At 37.6% G+C, this 20,585-nt stretch overlaps 4 protein-coding genes across 7 annotated transcripts; 2 read left to right on the top strand and 2 right to left on the bottom strand.

Annotated features, from left to right (window-relative positions):
* Positions 1 to 2,038: 2,038 nt before the first annotated feature.
* On the top strand, positions 2,039 to 5,895 carry LOC126602314 (BTB/POZ and TAZ domain-containing protein 3-like). Of its 4 annotated transcripts, XM_050269147.1 has the most exons (7): positions 2,039 to 2,219; positions 2,354 to 2,459; positions 3,804 to 4,199; positions 4,306 to 4,436; positions 4,542 to 4,848; positions 4,992 to 5,305; positions 5,611 to 5,895. In XM_050269147.1, exons 3-7 carry the CDS (start codon positions 3,858 to 3,860, stop codon positions 5,738 to 5,740), a joined length of 1,224 nt encoding a protein of 407 aa, XP_050125104.1. In that variant the 5' UTR covers positions 2,039 to 2,219; positions 2,354 to 2,459; positions 3,804 to 3,857; the 3' UTR covers positions 5,741 to 5,895. The 4 variants fall into 4 exon arrangements, with proteins under 4 accessions (XP_050125104.1, XP_050125106.1, XP_050125103.1 ...); XM_050269149.1 differs by lacking the exons at positions 2,039 to 2,219; positions 5,611 to 5,895 and adding an exon at positions 5,485 to 5,595 and having other exon boundaries at positions 2,313 to 2,459; positions 4,992 to 5,356; XM_050269146.1 differs by lacking the exon at positions 2,039 to 2,219 and having other exon boundaries at positions 2,314 to 2,459.
* Positions 5,896 to 5,908: 13 nt separating this feature from the next.
* Positions 5,909 to 7,706, bottom strand: LOC126602325 (sm-like protein LSM36B). Its single transcript, XM_050269162.1, has 5 exons — positions 7,651 to 7,706; positions 6,702 to 6,850; positions 6,409 to 6,522; positions 6,209 to 6,317; positions 5,909 to 6,076 (listed from the first exon to the last, which is right to left on the bottom strand). Exons 2-4 carry the CDS (start codon positions 6,814 to 6,816, stop codon positions 6,271 to 6,273), a joined length of 276 nt encoding a protein of 91 aa, XP_050125119.1. The 5' UTR covers positions 6,817 to 6,850; positions 7,651 to 7,706; the 3' UTR covers positions 5,909 to 6,076; positions 6,209 to 6,270.
* Positions 7,707 to 8,538: 832 nt separating this feature from the next.
* Positions 8,539 to 12,008, top strand: LOC126602309 (acyl-coenzyme A thioesterase 2, chloroplastic-like). The gene is made up of 5 exons (XM_050269138.1): positions 8,539 to 9,332; positions 9,926 to 10,103; positions 10,200 to 10,669; positions 11,290 to 11,418; positions 11,678 to 12,008. The coding sequence occupies exons 1-5, from the start codon at positions 8,715 to 8,717 to the stop codon at positions 11,828 to 11,830; spliced, it is 1,548 nt and encodes a 515-aa protein (XP_050125095.1). The 5' UTR covers positions 8,539 to 8,714; the 3' UTR covers positions 11,831 to 12,008.
* Positions 12,009 to 12,015: 7 nt separating this feature from the next.
* LOC126602304 (formin-like protein 2) lies at positions 12,016 to 16,745 on the bottom strand. The gene is made up of 4 exons (XM_050269134.1): positions 14,650 to 16,745; positions 14,339 to 14,538; positions 13,937 to 14,181; positions 12,016 to 13,064 (listed from the first exon to the last, which is right to left on the bottom strand). Exons 1-4 carry the CDS (start codon positions 16,104 to 16,106, stop codon positions 12,234 to 12,236), a joined length of 2,733 nt encoding a protein of 910 aa, XP_050125091.1. The 5' UTR covers positions 16,107 to 16,745; the 3' UTR covers positions 12,016 to 12,233.
* Positions 16,746 to 20,585: the final 3,840 nt, after the last annotated feature.

The raw sequence follows: 20,585 nt of genomic DNA on the forward strand, positions 1-20,585 counted from the left end.
TATTACGGTCTAGTGATATTATTCTTCACTTGTAAATGGGAGATCTTAGGTTCGATTCTCTCTAAAGGTAAATTTGAACTATATTATTGTTAGCTCATTGTGAGGCCAAGTCTACCCCCACCCCTTAGTGCATATGATATCGTTTGTTAAAAAAAATGCATTTGGTCCTTACATATCCTTAAAAAATAAGGATTTTAAGAGAGCAAAACTCTAGCGTCTCATCTCATGTTAATGATACAAGAATATATGGGTTCGTTTGGAAGTGTTATTAAAATGACTGAAAACACTTTTAGTGAAAATATTTTTGGAATCAATTCTAATAAAAATGCAAGTGAATATTGGAAAAACACTTGAAATGATTTTGAAACCAAAAAATATTTTCTTTAAAAACGTTTTCAATCATTTTGAAAGCACTTCCACACGAGTTATATGTTAGCTTCTCTATCATATGTTAGCTTCTCTATCACATGTTCACTTGCCGTGACAATGTAGTCTACCATACCCATACCCACCCCCATCTTTTTCCATTCCCATGCGGCATTCTGTCTTGAATTCGGATCCTCGCCGAATCCTCTTTGTGAAAATTTCGGGAATCCATGAATCGGATTCGTTTATCGTACATCGTGTAATCAGAAATTATTTTAAGTATTTTTATTTAAAATTAAATACAAACAATACCTCATAAAAACTGATCGTACGATATACGATAAATGAACACGATTCATGAACTTCTAATCCTGTCAGTTCTACCTTACCCCTTTCCGACTAGTTGATCGCCGTTATTCCTCCCCCTTCCTCCCCCTCTCTCCGTAGGTCGTAGCCGTCCAAACATTTGTTCTCTCCCTACCCATCCACGTGGCACTCTTTACATTTCAATTTGTCTATGAATAAAATAACACTTGTTTTATTGTTTAAAAAAATAATAGCATAATTTGTTGTGTTATCATATTTTATTTCATAACTTGTTTTATTTCATATTGTTTAAAAAAAAAAATAAACATGTCATAATTTTTTTTAATTTAAAAAAACATGTAACATTTTTTTATTAAATCAAGCTAAAAAATGATAGCATAAAGTGCTCGGTAATAAATATCAATGTATTGTCAAATTAGCTCTTTTCACTAAAAATTTCTCCTTTTTATTTTGGGTAAATACAATTTCCAATTTTGTTTCCATTTTCTTTCTACCGCAACAATTTCCATTTTCTTTCTATTTTTTATCTTTTTAATACTTGACAATAACCCTACTTATGTGTATAATTAGTGGTTACGAACTCCCCGATATTTGGCAATTGGGCAAGGATTGTGGGGATTCATAAAATTTCTAACGAACAATTTTGGCATTTCTAGATTTTAGAAAGAGTGTTTATATAATATGCACATGCATAACCAACTTTGTTCAAAATATAACATCTCACTAGATAATACTTACCGCTAGATATTTAAAATCAAAATACAAAACATCATACAATTTAACTTTACATACAACGTGATATTGTATGAGTATTTAGAAATATCTCGTAACGACTTCTGATTACCCCCTAAATTCTTATCCTTACGACGGCAACAACTAGCATTGACGTTACTATCCACTTGTGCTAAGCTTCAGTCCTATCGATTACTATGAAGTTGACTCCTAATGAGTTGGTCGCTGATGCGAATCTCATTACCAAAATTAGCACCCTTCATGAAGGAAAAATATCCAACCAATAAATTGGTTTCTATTTTTAGTAAAATTTTTAAATGCTTAAAATATATTATAAAAAATTTCAAATTCTCTTCAATTCATTACTTTTAAGATTTAAAAAAAATTAATTTCTAATTAAATACAACTAAAATGTTATAAATTTGTTTAAAATTATAACTGAATACAACTGAATTTCTAAGAATTTTAATAAATTATCTTACAATTCTGATTGAGTATACTTAAATTTCAAAGAATAACTTAAAATCTCAATAAATTTATTAAATGAAAAAAATAAATATTAAAAAAAAAAGGAAAAAGTGAGCAATAAATAACAGACGAGTATGGTTTATGCAGCAACTTCCCTCGTATTTTAGGAGAAGAAAGACACACGTCCGTCGCTGTCACCGACTCATTTCTTCTTCCTCTGCAATCCCGTGCGCTTCATCTCTTTCCGCTTTCCAACACTGTACGCATTCATCGAATTCGAGCCCTCTTATTTCTCACATCCTCCAGTCATCCAATCGCTCTTCCAGGTGATTTCTTAATTTCCCAGTTTTCTCTAGGTTTTTATTGATTTTTTTTTGGTAGATTTTGGAGATAATTTTATTATGACTCTTACAGTTTCGTTTAATTCATTAATTTTTTTTGATTATTTTGTTGGTTTCAGCTTCGTTTGGCATTTGAGTGTGTATCTAGCATGAGTGACAGGATTGTGGAGAAGATCGGCGCAAATCTAGAATTTTTCTGAGAAGATTTGCTTTTTTTTATCTAAGGTATGATTCAGATTTTCTTGAATTTTCTTGAATTTTCTCGATAGCCAAACAGGGCATTAGGACTAATACAATCCAGTTAATTAGCTGGCAAAGTTTGTTCATTCAATCCATTTTTCCTGTGAATTTTTATAGTACTAAGCATATGAACTAGCTCTATTATTTACAGTAAAAGAATAAAAATTTGTCCTTTACTTTTAGCCTATCAACTAGCTTTTTTTTTTTTTTTTTTTAATATATAAAAAATGTGAATGTTGTAAACTGTGTTGAAAGAAGATTGGATTAGGTTTAGTCGATGGAGAGAGAGAGAGGATCCTCGCCGGATCCTCTTTGTGAGGATTCCGGGGATCTTATAATCATATATGTTCATCGTGCAGTTAATTTTTATCAAGTACTGTTTATATTCAATTTTAAATAAAAAAATTTACAATGATTTCTGACAGTACAATGTACGATAAACGGATGTAATTGGAGAAACCTTGGGATCCTCCTGGTAGTTGGTGCATTTGGGATCTAGGGGTGGGTTAAAAAATGAAAAAAACCCGAACCGAAGTCGAAAAATCCTAAGCAAACAAAAAACTGAACCGGATGAAATAGTAATTTTGGTTCTGTTTTCGGCAAAAAACCGAACCGAACCCACTGGGATCAGCCTTTCGGCCCTTTTCTCAGTCTCTTGTGTCTTATTTTAATAATTAAATCAGCGTTGCACGAGCAAGTTTAGACATTTGTCTCAGATGTGTTATTTTAATTTTTGCTTACCGAGTACGATTACTTTTTAATTAGTGTTGTTATCATACTTGGGATTAAGAAATATATCCACGGTACGGCTGAAGTTAAAAACTTTTACATTCGTGTCTAGATTCGTTGATGCCTTGTTTCCTGTAAACTGGAGCATGTAAGGTATAACCAAAGTGTTTTCAACCATCTTCTTGTTAATTTTAGCAGTCGTTCTGGTTTGGGGAACATATCTTTCCTGCATCGCCGGTTTTGAGATTGGCACAAAAGAAATTTCTAATGTTCCTCCATTTCACAAGTAATTTTAGCAGTCAATACGGCTTCTGCAATTTATTCTTTTCCTATATGAGGCATCAAAGTCTTTTCTTTCTTTCGTTTGCAGTTGTTGACATTACTTGTTTAGTGGATTTTCATGTTAGGATCCAACCATGAGATACCATTCAAGCCATACCTATAAGTAGATCATTTTTTCCGAAATATCTTTTGTTATTAAGTATTGTAGGAGATATATTCCATGCGCTGTTTCATCTTAGTGTAATTACAATTTGTGTTAGAACATTGAAAACTATTTAGAGCGTGTCTTAAGCTCGTTTTTTTTTTTTTTTTGTGCAGATCTTCTATCATACCTTTTTTCTTATAGTTATTTTAGATAAACCACAATAGCCGATGGCTTCACCTACTCTTGACTCACCCTGGCCGTCCTCAACTAGCGAAACCTTTTCTGGATCTTTCAATATAAGTATAGAGGAAGAGAACCCAGACGACATTTTACCTGTTCTGGAAGACCCAACCTCTTCTATGTCCTGTAGCCATAATATCCCAAAACCACCTCCTGTCCCTAGTAAAGCATATACACAAAATAAGCACTTCAAAAGGCTTTCACAGCGTTGCTATGTCCCAGATGAAACACTGGATACATGGGACAAGCTTTTTAAAGAAGCATATGGTGCTGATGTCTATATTTGCACAGAGGACGGATCGTGTATTCCAGTCCATTCTAGTGTTCTGGTAAGTTATCTGAATTGACCCCACAATTTTATTCCTTTGGAAATCCTGAATGAAATTTCTAGGTCAGGATGTGGCTAGAAAGTTTCTTTTTGTGTTGAATATGCAGACTGTTGCGTCACCGGTGCTCGGTAAATTCCTGCAGCAATCAAAAGCTAAAAATTGTATGAGATACATTAAGATTCCTGGGGTACCGTATGAAGCAGTCTATACATTCATTCGTTTTCTTTACTCATCCTGGTATGTTGGAGCTATGTTGTTCAGTTAGATTCCCTTCCCTTTTTAATTCTTAATTTCTTATTCTAGCCAAATTTCGTGAAACATTTTCTCGTGTCTCCTATGCAGCTATGAAAAGGAAGAGATGAAGAAATTTGTTCTCCATCTGTTGGTTTTGTCACACTCCTACTCAGTTCCATCATTGAAAAGAGTTTGCATATGTATTCTTGAGCAGGGATGGATTACGAAAGAAAATGTTGTCGATGTGCTTCAATTGGCGAGGAACTGTGATGCACCGCGGCTATCCTTAATTTGTGTACGCATGATTGTGAAGGACTTTAAAGCCATATCATCAACCGAAGGCTGGAAAGTGATGAAGCGAGTTTATCCTGCACTTGAACAAGAGCTGCTAGAGTTTGTTGTTGAAGCAGATTCTGTAAGCTAGTTTTTCTTCCTTTTTCAAATATCTTACCTTACCTCTGTATTTGTTGGGGGAAGAAACAAAAAATACATGTATGTTAGGTTTCGAGATGATATCTCATTTAATTTTAAGATCATGGATTCAAATTTTTGTGCTAGAGGAAAGAAGAGAGGTTGAAGAAAAAGGAAGAGAAAAAAGTGTACTTGCAACTGTACGAGGCAATGGAAGCCCTCCTTCACATATGCAGGGATGGATGTAGGACTATAGGTCCCCGTGACAAGGTGTTTAAGGGAAGCCAAGTGGCCTGTGGTTTTCCTGCTTGCAAGGGGCTTGAGACCTTAGTTCGTCATTTCTCCAGCTGTAAAGCCCGGGTTCCTGGTGGATGTGGTCACTGCAAACGCATGTGGCAGCTTCTTGAACTGCATTCTCGTATTTGCAACGACCCTGAATCATGCAAGGTCCCTTTGTGTAGGTACGCATTAGAATTCCACTTGCACTTCTTTCTTTGCCCTACGTTTTCAGGGTAAGAAACTGGAATTTGAGTTTATGTTTGGTCTGCATTTGGTCAGTACTACCCTTTGAAAGGTTTTTGAAATTTTTTACTGAAATGGTTCTATGGCACCATCATATCCCCACTTTACACCGTCCCAGTCACGACCTCTGATCAATATTGTTACTGCCGGAGTTGTATTTTACTTTGTCATGTTAGGGAATGACGCAACTCGGGTTTGATGGTTGGAGTCGTCATCGTCATGACTACACTTCTTGTGGTTTCAGGCATTTGAAGGAAAAAATGCAGCAGCAGACCAAGAAAGACGAGGCTAAATGGACGCTGTTGGTGAGTAAAGTGGTAGCAGCAAAGGATACCCTGGGACCTATCTCAGGTTGGCGCTCACGTTTTTCATGACCTCTTGTGTTTCAAAAGCAAAATGTATCAAAAAAGACCCATCCTCATTCACTAAAGCAATGTGTCAAGAATGTAAACCAAGGGAATTGTACCAAGAATCGTCTCTCTTTTGGGGTCGAATAAATGTAATAAACATCCGACGCTGTTAGTCAATAGCTCTCACTGCAGTTCTTGTAAGCCAAGATATTTCAATTGGATGATGACCATGTCATTTTGATACAGAAAGTCTTACAACGTTATGCGTAGAAAAAGTCGACCTCAAGCATAAACTAGCAAAGAAACTCTGTGAAGCAACGCCGTAATCTTCGTTGAAGGAGACTTATAGAATCATCATCCCTGGAAGCCAGACTTAAATCAGAATATTAAGAATTCACATCAAAATAACAGTTACCAAAACAGATACTGTAAAAAATGTATCGAGTCGAGTAGTTCTGTTTCCTTCTCATGAATGATCCCATGTAAGCTTACATTACAATATAACTGCATAAAGCATGGCAGCAGATGATCTACATGGCTTCATAACATCACAATTAAGCCCCGTCGGCTACATTTCTCTTCGTCGTACTAATGTATAGAACTGCATTAATGCAAATATACAAAAATCCAATTATTTTCTCGCGGAGGCAACACTAAAGAGAAAAACAAAGAGATAATGCTTCGATAATTACCATTATTTCCACGAATAAAAGCATCGCCATACTTATTTTTCAACTGTCCATTGACATATTCTTCGGTCTGTTCCATTGCTATATTCATATACCCGTCCAGACACGCAAGGATACCTGCACAAGAAATTTAAGACATCAAAACAACTGGTCCCTTCAGCTTGAATCCTACTACATAAAATAACCTTGCAAACTTTGTCGATAATATGTTGATCCCAGATAATACAACAAAACAAGAGTGAAAAGGCGAGAAAAGAAAAATCAATAGACATGAAAAAAGAAATAAAGAAACAGACCTCGATAGTCAACACCAGAATTCAGTTTTACAACAACCGGTCGCCCACGAATTGACTTGAGGAAATCTGCTGGAGTTTTTGTGGTTCCTGTCCCTTTCTCTCCACCTCCACTCATTTTTTCTATCCTAAATCTTAACTGCTCGCACCTCCTGAAATGATATCAAATCATAACCAACCAAATTCAAACACTAAAGAAGACAACAACTCAGAAAGACAAGAAACCTCCATCATGATGAATTACTAGTACATATCCGAAAGAACTGCAAAAGCGGAGCTGCTGAGACGAACAGACACATCAACCAATCATCGCATTGCAAAAAACAGTAAATACGTTCTTCACCAAACCGGGTGACTCTTACACAAGACCATCCAAACAAAGAATTTTAGCTTGTTGGTATCAGATGATTAACTCTAACGCTAACACAGACACTATCTATGACCTAACGTGAGATGCGTAACGAGCATCAAGTCTACAGGTCTACATAAGCCTCCAAATTATTTTCTGGAAGAATTACTCGATTCCACACCTCAAAGGGTGCTAAAAGAATAATCCTTTTGATTATAAAGTATACGCCTTTGAAACAAGCCATGTAAATTAAGTACCCAAGCAAAGGATAACCATTTTTTTTTTTTCAATAAAAAATAAAAGAAGATCAAAAGAGCCAGACCCAACCCAAGGAATCAACAAACTCTCCGCAAAAAAAGTCCTTTAACACATTTATGCTGCTACAGAGTTTATCCAATTTTGCATTTTCATCGTCACAAGCATCTCAAAATTAACCTTTATCCAGGCAATAGCTCAATTTCAAGAACCCTAAAATGGGCAAGTTCAGAAAATCCCTTAAATCTGTAAACTGAAAAATCATAAGGAGTAGTTGACATAACAGCTGAGACAAAAAGAAGAGGAAACAAAAATGGTGTGAAATATAACACGGATCAAAGCACTCACCTTTGTTGGTGCTGCTGCCGCTGCCGGTGCTTCAACTTTTGAGAGAGCGCGAGAGAGGGAGATTAACTTTAACCGGCAAGCCCTCACTGCAACAGAGCTTTATATATGAGGGTGGCAATTTTGGACCTTGGGGTGTATTTTGTAAGCCCACCTCCAACCTCCGTGATTGGGCCTTATTGTTGCATCCACCAAGTTTTTTTTTTTTTTTTTTTTTCGTTATTTTTGCCTGGGTCAAAACCGCAGTTGCAGACGTGGACATAATCACGTTAATTAGCATTATTCACCATAAAAAATAAATAAATAAAACATGCATTGAATATATGTTTCTTTGCAAGAAATTTATAATTCAAGTAGTAAACGCATGCATTGAAGCTTTGTATTTCAATTCTTCGTCCTTTTAACTATTTCTTGTGTGTTAGATTAATTGACTATCGCAGTATTTCTACCTGCTGCGTATGCATCAGAAGCCAAATTCTACTTTTCGTAAATTATAAAAAAATTAGAGTCTGTGTTGTCGTTTGTATGTACTTTTAAAATTATTAAAAGCGTTTTTTATGAAAATATTTTTTGAACCAATTCTTAGTAAAAATGCAAGCAAATTATAGAAAAACACTTGAAGTGCTTCCTTCAAGAAGCACATAACTGGTGCTTCTTGCAAAAAACACTTTACGTGCTTTTGAAACCTAAAAATATTTTCCCTAAAAATTCTTTCAATCATTTTAAAACACATCCAAACAAACTCAAATAACCAAATATACTTTTAAACAAATTAAAGTATTTCTGAATACGCTTGATTTATTGACCAAAAAAAGAGCGCTTGGTTTAGAAAATAAAAAAATCGACCCAATATTTATATTTTTAAATCATAAAAACACTTTTTAAGCCGCCAACGCCAACACGTCCATTTCGCGCGGCGATCGTACTAGTTACCAGAAATTAGCATCCTGCAGCTACAAAAGTGGAACGGATCCTTCCTTCCTCCCTATTCCAGTACGCACAGAATGTGACTGACGTTCTCTCTCTCTCTCTCTCTCTCTCTCTCTCTCTCCACACATAGAACCACCATGACACCACTCAGAAAACCACTTCCCCACCTCCTCTTCACCCCCAATTCCAAATCTTCATCCTTCCAATCACTCGCCTCCTACTTCACTCTCACTCCAAATCCAAACCCAACAATTTCCTCACCATACCCACCTGAATCACCCACTACCCACATACCAAATCCCATACAGCACCCCAAACCCACCTTCAAAATCCCACCTTTCGGTCCTATTCCGCCGCCATTCACTCAAACCAGGCCCTTCTCAGCCGCAAATTCAGACCCTTCTCAGCCAATGCCGGTTGTTTCCACCGACACTTCATCCTACGACAGTTCGCAGCCCATCGATGCCGGCTCTTCCATTCGAAAACCGATCAGTTTGTGGCCTGGAATGTACAGCTCGCCTGTCACAAATGCCCTGTGGGAAGCGAGATCGGAAATGTATGGGGATGCACTGAGTGACGCGCCTCCGCAGAGTGAATTGGTGGCAAGGACTCCAGCGCAGAGCAGGACCAGTATTCTGTACAAGTTTTCGTCTGATTATAAACTGAGAGAGCAGTACAGGAACCCCTGGAATGGGATTAGGATGGGGAAATTGCTTGAGGATCTCGATGCTCTTGCTGGAACCATTGCATTCAAGGTACCAATTTAAGTCAATTATTTAAAAGATTTGTTCAATTCTTGCTGCAATGGAGTATGTTTTTGTTTGATTTCTTTCGGGTTTGGAATTCGGATTGGTAGCGAAAACAAACAGTTGATAACTCGGTTTTTGTTCTTGAATAAATTGAAGCATTAATTCGGATTGGTAGGGAAAACAAACAGTTGATAACTCGGTTTTTGTTCTTGAATAAATTGAAGCATTAGTCCCAGAACTATTACCCAAATTTCAATTCGATCCTCGAACTGCATTATTAGATTTTGCAATTGAGAGTAAGTATTTGTTTGTTTTTTGCAGGTTTGGAATTTGGATTGTTAAGAAAAGCTGGTTAAATGGTTCCTTTAGTAAATTGAAGCATTAGTCCATGAACTATATCTTTACCCAAGTTTCGGTTTAATCCTCTAACTAAATTGTTAGATTTGTAAATGCCTGAACTTTTCGAAATGTGTAGCATTGGTTTGTGAGGCTAGCACGAATAAGCCTTCTCTGTAACGAGTTATATTTTTAGTTCGATTTGTAAATGAGTGTTGCCACTTCTTTAAAAATGATCCTGGTGTTTTTCTTAACTTGACCAGCACTGCTGCTATGAAGATGGCACGAGAAGGCCTCTGCTATTGGTGACTGCTTCTGTTGACAAGATGGTTATGAAAAAACCTATCCTTGTCGACACGGATTTGAATATAGGCGGTGCTGTCGTATGGGTTGGGAAGTCATCCATGGAGATTCAGCTGGAAGTGACTCAATCTTTGCAGGGTACTGAAGTTTACATAACCAAATATTGTAGTTTCTTGTTGCTAAAATATATCAGATTTATTTATCATGTGCTGACTATCGAAACTTGACTTGCAGGATCCTCTTACACATCAGAGTCTGCTGCTCTTGTTGCAAACTTCACATTTGTAGCCCGTGATTCTAAGTCTGGAAAATCAGCTCCGGTTAACCAGATATCGCCTGAGACAGAGAGAGAAAAATTGCTCTGGGAAGAAGCAGATAAGAGGAATAAAATGAGGAAAAAGAAGAGAGCTGAACGTAAAACAGATACAGAAAACCAGGACACAGACAGACTCAACGCCCTGTTAGCCGAAGGTCGAGTTTTCTGTGACATGCCAGCACTGGCAGACCGAGACAGCATTCTAATAAGGGATACTTGCCTCCAGAACTCCTTTATTTGCCAGCCACAGCAGAGGAACATCCATGGTCGGATCTTTGGAGGATTTTTGATGCGAAGAGCATTTGAAATTGCCTTCTCAACAACATATGCATTTGCTGGTGTAGCACCACACTTCCTGGAAGTTGATCATGTTGATTTTGTTAGACCTGTAAGTAACTGAGCCTATTACCTATCAATATCTTATAATCCAACTGGAATGGTACCATGAGCATTGTTTTAATTCTCTGTCTGTCTAGAGACATATCATGCTGAATAAGTATCATTTTAGGATAGCACAGGATATAAATAAACACATTAGTTTATGATTGAAAACTATCGCACTTATTGATTGTACTATGAGCAAACATGAGCTCTTGCTATTGGTTTCTTTGTTTTTCCCCTATCTGATTCGGGGAATATGTCACTCAGTTCCCTTCTACTAATAGGAGTCCAATATGGTTGTGTATATACCGAATTGTAACGCAAGAATGGAATGACATATTGTCTTCGGTTAATTATTAGTAAATGCCGCATCCAAAGTTAATCTGCAGTCTTGTTATTCTCTTTGTATGTGATCATGGCTTGGATAACCTTTTAATCTGATATTGAGTTGTGTTCTTCCCTTGTTAAACTTCATGTGGTTAGATTGCAACTTGTCAACTGCCCCTCCACATAGCAAAAGAATGATTTAGAAAATAGTATCTGGGAATACAAACTGAACTGATACACTGATACACCAAATAATGGTCTGGTTTTGGGGGATTAATGATATTTACTTTGCTGATGCAGGTCGATGTAGGAAACTTTCTCCGGTTGAAGTCTTGTGTTCTCTATACAGAACTTGAGAACCCAGCTGAACCTCTAATAAATGTGGAAGTCGTTGCTCATGTTACACAGCCTGAGCTTAGGTCCAGTGAGGTGAGTACCTGAGTTAGCAACAACATTCTGAAGGCAGCTTTTCCACCAAGCCTTTCAAATGAATCTATTCATCGCCATTTTCTCTCATCTCTGTAAAAAAATTTCTCCAGGCAGATATCGTATCTCAAATTGTACGAAAGATGAAATGCTGTCCGTAGGAATTACAAAAGGAAAATCCTTTCCCTGCTTTACTAAGGCTTCGATCTGGGAACATGTAGATACTTAAATTTCGTTTTATGTCTGCTATATGTTTGAGCAGGTATCAAACAAATTCTACTTCACATTCTCTGTCCCTCCTGAAGCCATGAAGGATGGGATCCGGATTCGAAATGTAGTTCCTTCTACGGAAGAGGAAGCATGGCGGGTGATTGAACGAATGGATGCTGAGAACTCCCAGTTTGCTGCATTGTGAACTTGGCAAGGAGGGAAGGCAAGCATCAGTGGAAATCCTCCAGTCAAGTGAAGACATTTTTGTGTAAATTTGAGCAGAGCATCAATAATCTTTGCACATTTTGTATTTAACTATAATATTTCAAAAATCAAATGCAATGGATGAGAGAATTGGGAATAAATAAAAAATAAAAAATAAATCTGCAGTTGGTGAACCACAAGCTGGAAATATAACTAAATAAATTTACACATCAGACCAAAATATTGTGCTGCTACAACTTATTACATCTTCTGATCTAATTTCCTCAATATATATTACACAAGATGAACAAATCCAAAATCTTGTGTATTATATATAAAGTACAAGGCAGGGTGCTTAACCTAAAACGGTAATCAATCCATCAAAAGCTCCAGCCAGCGTAAAATCAAGCACTATGTCGAAGCACGGTTTCATCATCCGAGGAACCATAATGCTGCTTTGCACCGAGCTCTGGAAAAAACGGTGGAAGGGTTGCATTCGGAACCCTGGGGAATTGACGGGCTGACCCAACTATAGTTCTTTCATTAACTTTTCCGACCACCTTGCACGCCTGATCTAGAATAGAAAGAAAATCTCTCACCACCGTGAAAATTCGGAAGGGATGAGCTTCTTCCCTTACCGAGTTCCCATGGAAATATTCTGTTAAGTCCTTTACCATAGAGAATGCAACTTTCTCTTGAGCTTGAATCCTTACAATTTCTTCCCCTGCCTTGTTCAAGAACCCGCTCATGGACTCGAAGAACTTTTTGCTACTCTCCTTCGATGCACTGCCTTCGATCAATTTTACAACTTCTGCTATTTTCGTAATTCCAGCAGCAATTTTTGCAACTTCATTGCTAAGTACATCTGAATCCATCGTAGCAGCCTTCTTTACACTGGTGAGCTCCCCACTCAATCCTGAAACAACTTGCAGGCCAAGCTTCCTAAACTCGACATCATCCCGGAAGGAAGTTTGTTGGCTTTCCTCAGCTATTTGATTCTGATTCATGCCTGAGAGACGAGAACCTTCAGCTCTGATGATTTCCTGCACAACAAAATGTAAGAGAGTAGTTTTCCCATCTGTTCCCTTCACATCTACAAGCTTGAGAAGTGTGTCTAGCTTGAAGGCATGGGCATCGCCACGGTTAGTGCCAACATTCATCCGGTTCCCAGTTTTGAGCACCGCTTCAAGAAGCTTCAGGAACATTTTGCTGTTCCTTAATTCTTCGCAAGCTGCCTGTATTAAGGGAGTTATATCAGAAATAGCTGGTAATATTTATGCAGAATAACTCGGGCAAAGTTGAGAAGCATATGTAAATATGAATTGCAAGGAAAACTACATCACTTTCGTTTAGGCCTATGAAATTGACATTACTTAAGATGACTGAAAGAGTTCAGTAACATGAATTACAATTAATACAATAATTCACACCATAAAATAAGACAGAGAACTCATTTTTTGCAATCATATAAACATGTTTACTGAACTCTCTTAGTTTTCTGTATACAGTCAGCTTCTACGATAGGGTAAACAGAGATGTTGAATACAGCAGACAGGCCAATCATCCTTTTGAGCAGCACAATGCCCACAGTTGTAACAATCACCAAGTTCTTTAAACCACGTTAATCAGATTTCAAGAACAAGATGATGAAAAAAAATCCGCATCCTGAACAGCGTACAACACGAGACAGAATTAACTGGCTAGGATTAGCACTAATAGTTAAATTGATTGGACCATAACGAAAATCGAAAAAGGATTAACTGGAACTGGAAGTGGAAAGTGACCAAGAGAAGATGACCAGAACCAAACACGACAATAAACTGAACATAGTTCAAAATCAGTTCCTTTGTACAAAAATTTTAAAATAAAAGAGGGAAGGCACCCAAAAAATAATACTTTTTAACTGTTCAACTTTTTTATTTGTATAAAGATCATGAGGCATGAACTCAAGTCTTTCTGCCCATCATCAACGACAGGAGGGTTTGAATTTAAACAGATAGATGCTCATTAGCTACCTCCAACAAGATATTTGAGGATGAGAATGAATCAACAAAATAGATATTATTGCACCGTCGAATGATAAGTAAAAAGAGACTACAAGATTTACCCCCACAGTCTCGAAAGACCTTTTCAGATAATCTACTTCTGAATCAAAATTGGCAATGTAGAGCATTGCATCCACCCTCTTAAACGCGAAAGGTATATCGAGCACCGCCTTCAGAAATTTCTCAGCTGGGCCAAGCTTAAAAGGTGATTCATCTTTGAACTCTCTTAGTTTCCGTTCTTCCTCTTTGGTTGGAGCCATCTTTAATAGACTTTCAAGAAGTTCTGTCCCAAGTCCATCTGAATTACCTGCTTGCAAAATTTACAAAAGTTCATATAAATGCAAACAAATTCAATCAAACTTCATTTCGGAACTTGAATTGCGATGTGCAACATCACTAATTCAAGATGAACATGTTAAAATTGGACAAAATGCAATAAGCAAGCATCTAATATCACTACTTACCTTCCAAAAGCGCTTCACAGACTTCATCAATGGTAACATTAAGCGCCCTCAACAAAATTGCAATGTTCTGAGACTTCTTCGGATCAAGCACACGGTTCTCCTGATTCACAGAAGGAAGAATCTGTCGCCGGACATTGTCATTCGGTGTCAAACCCGAATTGTTTACCATAAACAATGTCTCAATCATCTCCTCATTCAACCTGCAACACAAAATTCACTAAAAGGCAAATGCAACAAAAAGCTAAAGGATCCGACTTTTAGCGCCGGAAATCGACAGAAAAGAAACGGCCAAGAGTTTGTTCTTGTCTTACTGAAAAGAGCTGGATTTCAAGTGATCCCACACCATGGCGCGGTCTGAGCTGGCCCTAACTTTATCCCAATGTAAAGGTTTCAGCTTTGGCTTTGTTGGAGTCTCATCATTCTTTTCCACCATCTCGTTGCTCTCTGAACTTTCACCCGCCAAAATGGGTCCCGAATTCTGAGGCACAGCCGGCCGGGAAGGAGTGATAAGAACCGGTGGCCCTGTGTTGCGACTTGGACCCGCCGGGGCTTCCCAAAACCTCGGTGGTGACAGTGGCGGAGGCGGAGGTGGAAGTCTTACCGGAACAAAACTCTTATTTATCTCTGGAGAGTGGTTCTTCAGCCCGATAAGGTCAGAATTTCTTGAGGACGACGAAGAGAAGCATGGGGACGATGACACTGGTATCGGAGGAGGCCGCGACGGAGCTGAGAAATTGATTACTAAGTCCGGCGACTTCGATTTCAAGCTTCTGGGGCTCAAATTCAACGCCGGCGAGACCGTGTGAGACCAAGAACTTGCTGGGGAAGCAGATTTCGAACATGGGTATGACGCAGTTCTCGAATTGAAGCTTCTACTTCCGATGTTTACGCCATCGACGGCTTTAAACACTCTGTCAGGGCTTGTTATTCTTCCGCTACCATGTTTGGGACTCGCGGAAGACCCTCTGGGGGAAAAGAACTCCTCTTCATCATCATCGGAACCCAGTTGGGAATTCTTGAAGCTCCGTCTGCAATTGTGCTTGGGAAGTGGCGGAAGTGGCTTCAGCTCCGGCGAGCCCAGTCTCTGATACGGCGGCGAGGCAGAGTGGCTCGACACCCCGAACGCCAAGCCCGCATTGCTCGTGTTCGCAACGTTTTCCTCGTCGGTTCCTTGTCGGGGACTAACTAAGGTTCCGAGGTAGAGGAACTCTCTGCTGGTATTGGGCGTACTACTACGATGATTGTGAACCGCGTCGGAGGAGGCGGTGTTTGGCGGGAACAGACGGAGACTGTCGTTTCTGGAGGCCTTATCGTCGGGTATGGTAGGGTTAGGCTGCCGGCGTCGACGGTAGTACAGAAATGCAGCGGCGGAGGCGATGAGGATGAAGGCAGTGACAGAAACAGAGATGGCGATGGCAATGACGTGGCGGTGGGAAGAGGAGGAGGAGGAGGAGTTTTTGGGTAAGAGGATAGAGGAAATGTTGGCGGGGAAGGAGGTGAGGGAAGTAGGGGAGGGAGGGGGCGGTGGGGAGTGAGAGGAGGAGGAGGGAAAGAAAGGTTTTAGGGGAGGGGTTGAGGAGGAGGAAGAGAAGGGTAGTTTGGGAATTTGGGTTGGGTGGGACTGGGGAGAGAAGAATGGAGGTTGGGTTGGAGGGGAAGACTCTAAGGGGAAAAGGGGCTGGTGGAGGAGGTGGCGGTAACAAGTGGCGGTGGTGGTGAAGTAGAGCAACGTGAGCAAGAGGATCATCAGCAGACTGAGAGGTGGCATTGTGGTGGTTGGAGTTCAAAAGCGTCTTTATTTTACAGTGCTTTGTTGTAGGAAAAGAACGTTGTAGCTCTGAGAGCTAGAGAGAGAGAGAGTAAGAGAGGGGTAAAGAGTCTACATGGTTATGGCGGTGGCGGTGGCGGTTGTGAGCAGAAGAAACAAAAGAGAATGGTAGTTGTCCAGATTTCAGGCCATTACAGTGACCTACTACTCCTTTCGCTTTCAGTTTTCACCTATGGAGGGAGCGAGAGAGAGAGAGAGAAAGAGAGAGAAAGAGAGAGAAATACGGTAAGAAAAGTGGAGGTGATAATTATGAGCCTGTAAACTCAGAGAAGAAAGGTAAAGACGATAGCTTGCAGTAGAGAGATTTTTTTATGAACGGTACACGAGATGATACATCATTTGTTATTATATAAATGATGAAATATATATGCTAAAAAGTTAATATCTTAAAAAATAAAATTTCTCATCATTTCTATTAAAACATGTGATGTATCAATTGTGTTTCGGTCACAATGAAAATATTTTCTCTGCAGTAGGGAGCGGGAGAGAGTAGAGAGAGAAAGAGATTAAAATTTGTAAGAGACTGAAATGCCTAGCTTTTATTGGGATTTGGAGTTTTCTTTTGGCTGTGCCATTGTGTGAAAGATTCTTGCAATTATCACACAACTCGCTCACTGCACTGCTGAAGATTCAGGATTCCACATTTGCATTAGCTGTTTTACCATTTTTCTTTTCTTATCTTTTCACATCTCAAACTTTTTCTAAAATACTCCCAATTATCTTATATCGTGAAAATTTTAACCGTTAAATCATTGCTTCGGAAGCAAGTAGATTTTAGTGAAGGTTGCACAACTTGAGAAAAGTGGTAAAATTTTGAGCTTGTTCTGGTACTGTCACAGTGTCACTGATCACTGGTAACTGAGATAGAAGGAAAGAAGGGAAAAGCCTTTTTATGAGGGGACGAGGGGATCCCACGGATCTTTAGTGCGAGGGGGACGTTTCTCCACTGGGTGCCTGCCTGTGGCCACCTCACCACCTGGTGACTGGTGCACCGTGGTGTCTTGGGCGGAGAGGCTGAGGAGGAGTGAGGTGAGGTGAGGTGAGGCTTTTCGATTTTTGAATATTCATTAATATTTTTCTGGTGTTACAAAAACCAAAATGATTAGCAAAACTTTTGTTTGTTAATCTGCGTTTGATGATAGTTTAATCAGGCATTACATTATCTAAGCTTTTTATCGAGACAAATAAAGTTAAACAACATCAATTGGAGTGGAGTGGGGTCGTATCTTTGTTTAAAAAGTATTTATTTATGCTTTTAAAATCTTCTTTGTAAGAATAAACACAAATTCTCCTTAGATTCTTTCATATAAAGTGAACGCATCCAGTATTATTTTGCTTATTTTGTTTATGGTAATATAGTTTAATCATCAACCTAACAATCTTTAGCAATTTTAAACAGGAAAGAGATCTCATTCGGATCTCTCACATCAAGTCCTCAGGATCCGGCAATTCGGACCCTTGAAATTTGATTCAATAGTTACAAACAGAAGGCCTTCTAGAAATTATAATAATTCTACTCGTTTGATCAAATTTCAATGGTCCGGATCTTCGGATCCCTAGGACTTGGTGGGAGAGATCCGGAGGGGATCTCTTCCCTTTTAAACACATATGGAGCCCCATTGCATAAACATTCTAATCTCTAATATCTTAACTAAATTCAACTAAAAGACGGAAAAAAGACTATTTAGTCTTTTATTATAAAAAAAAATTTATGGGCTGTAGTTTCACAAAATTAAATTAAATTTTGTTGTTTTTTTTATTAAAGCATTACCTAATTTTAGCATATATCTAATACTAAAATTTTGAAAAAAACAATAAAAACCTCTCTTCTCACTCCCATTCCCACCTTCTCTCTCTCCCTCTCTCCCTCCCCATTTTAAAAACAAAATATAAAACGTTAACACACAAAAAAAAGAAGTGTGTAGGTAGATAACACTCAGTACTACAGTCTGGTAATATTTTTTTTCACTTTGAAATGAGAGGTTTTAAGTTCGAACCTCGTAGATGGCGAATTCGATACCAAATTAGGATTTTCATTATGTAGCTTAACCGAACTTCCTATTCTATTAATGTAAAAATATGGATGTATTAAAAAAAATTGTAGGCATATGCTAGTTATATTAAAAATATCAATTTATAAGATGATAAATAAATAGTAAAGGGTGACAACTAAATCGTAAATGTGAGGCCCCAAATCAAGTCAAACCAAAAATTACCATTTTGGTTTGACTGAGAATTTGCCACCCTATTTCCTTGCATATTGTCCTCTATTTTTTTTCATGTCGGTAATGTATCATCAATAATATCCTAAAAAATAAACAAAAATGGAAAGGTAAATGAAAAAGTTTTTGGCAGCCTTCAGAATTTGGTATGGATAATGGATCATAGACTACTTGTTGGGACCATCCGGTGGTGGCTTTTAGTAGCTATATATATCTTCCATTATACCCGTAACGCTGCCAAACTATATATACATTGATACTAAAGTAGTTGCGGGATTTAATATATCTATATATACAAATATATTATATATGTGTGTGTGTACTCTTCTTGGCATATTTTTTTATACAATTTTTTATATACGTTTTTGTAAGGTTCACTCTGTAATGCATTTTAAAGATCATATAAAAAAAATTCAAAATTTAAAACCATATGACCATTAGATTAAATTTAGTGTTTCTTTACAAAACCGTATTCGTTCATTTCCTTCATTGATTTTCGATTTGTCTGATTTTTTTATAGAGATGATCTATCAATAATGTTATAAAATGTAGACCAATCGGATAATTGAAATAAATTACAAAAGATGAGTGTCACAAATCTGTCCCTTGATATTTTCTACAAAAGCGCAAGCGGTTAACAAAAACTCAAAAGTGTTTTTTGCTTAAAGAATATAGATAAAACAACAAAACTAAACTTATGAGAATCTTAGTTTTGACCCAAGCCATCAATTGCTAAATATAAATTTTAAAGCCCTTTATTTACACTTTACTAGTTTACGTAAAAACAATTAATTATTAGACCTTAAAAAGGATCGATAATTTATATTTTGAAATTGAGGTTTTTTTGTTTTGAACAAACAAAATTATTTAGGGAATTTTAACGAAAAGCATCCGGTACTGTTCACTTTAACGAAAAACCACATTTTTACACTAAAAAGTCAATCCTGGTACTATTCACTTTACCTTTTATTTTGTCCTTATCATTAAAACTCAAAGTTTTCAAGCCATTTTCATTAGTTTTCCTAATTATTTACACTAAGAGAGTAGGGGAGTAGGCTAAACCTTACAATGTGCTAGTAATAATATAGTTCAAATTCGTCTTTATCAAGAATTGAACCTAAAACCTTTCACTTTTAAGTAAAGAGGAATATCATTATACCGTAGTTCTAAGTGACATATTTTGAAATTGAGTTAGGTTCTTTCATGTGGAACCGGATCCCCTCTAGAGCCCAATAATATGAGCCTAAGGATAAAATGATACGGACCATTGAAATTTGATATAACGATTACAAACAGAGAATTTTTCTAAAAATTATAATAACTGTAACCGTTAGATCAAATTTCAAAAAGTCAAATCAAATGATTATTGGGTTCAAATTATTGGGATCGGTTCCCTTTCATGCATACACCTACTTCAAAATGCTACAAAGAACAAATTAAATAAATATAAAAACAAACAATTTACGAGTCGTTACGGGGTATATAACCCTAAAAACACTAGCCGGGAAGATGGGGATCCACTGGAACACAATTAAGAGTGTTGTTACAATAATTAATAGGTCGGTCCATCAAATTATTAACGTTGCTGTATACTGTTCAAGTCATGAAGTAGTGTGTTATATATGATCTGAACTAATTTGTCCACAAACAGTTTTTAGGAGAGACATTAAATATTAGGACGTACGATCTACTACACATTCAAATACGTACTCCCCAATTTTTCTTCTTCAGTACAACGTTATATTTTACGCTAAAGGGATGAGAGAGTTTGGTTTAGCCACACAATGAGTAATCTAATTTGATATCGAATTCGTTATCCACGAGATTCAAACCTAAAACCATTCACTTATAAGTAAAGATGAATATTATTAGATCGTAGTACTGAGTAACTACTCAACACTCTTCTTTTGTGAATGAAAATGCAAATTCTAACGTACGGCATTATTTGTATGCATGTACGCGCGAACCAACGCTACATTCAAGCGTTTAAGCAGACAAGCATGCTCATACGTATGCATGCGTTATAGACCATGCATGCAGGAAGAGAAAAGAGAGATATAGGGGTGGCCATCCCTTCAATAATATATGAAAGAATGGCATGCTCATGACTCATGAGACATGAGTTGTGGCTTTGAGATCGACTGAAAGCAAATATGGTAACACGTAAACCCTAATTAACAAATTAAACTTGTCTATA

This window comes from Malus sylvestris, chromosome 15, assembly GCF_916048215.2.
Source record: "Malus sylvestris chromosome 15, drMalSylv7.2, whole genome shotgun sequence".
Lineage (NCBI taxonomy): Eukaryota > Viridiplantae > Streptophyta > Magnoliopsida > Rosales > Rosaceae > Malus > Malus sylvestris.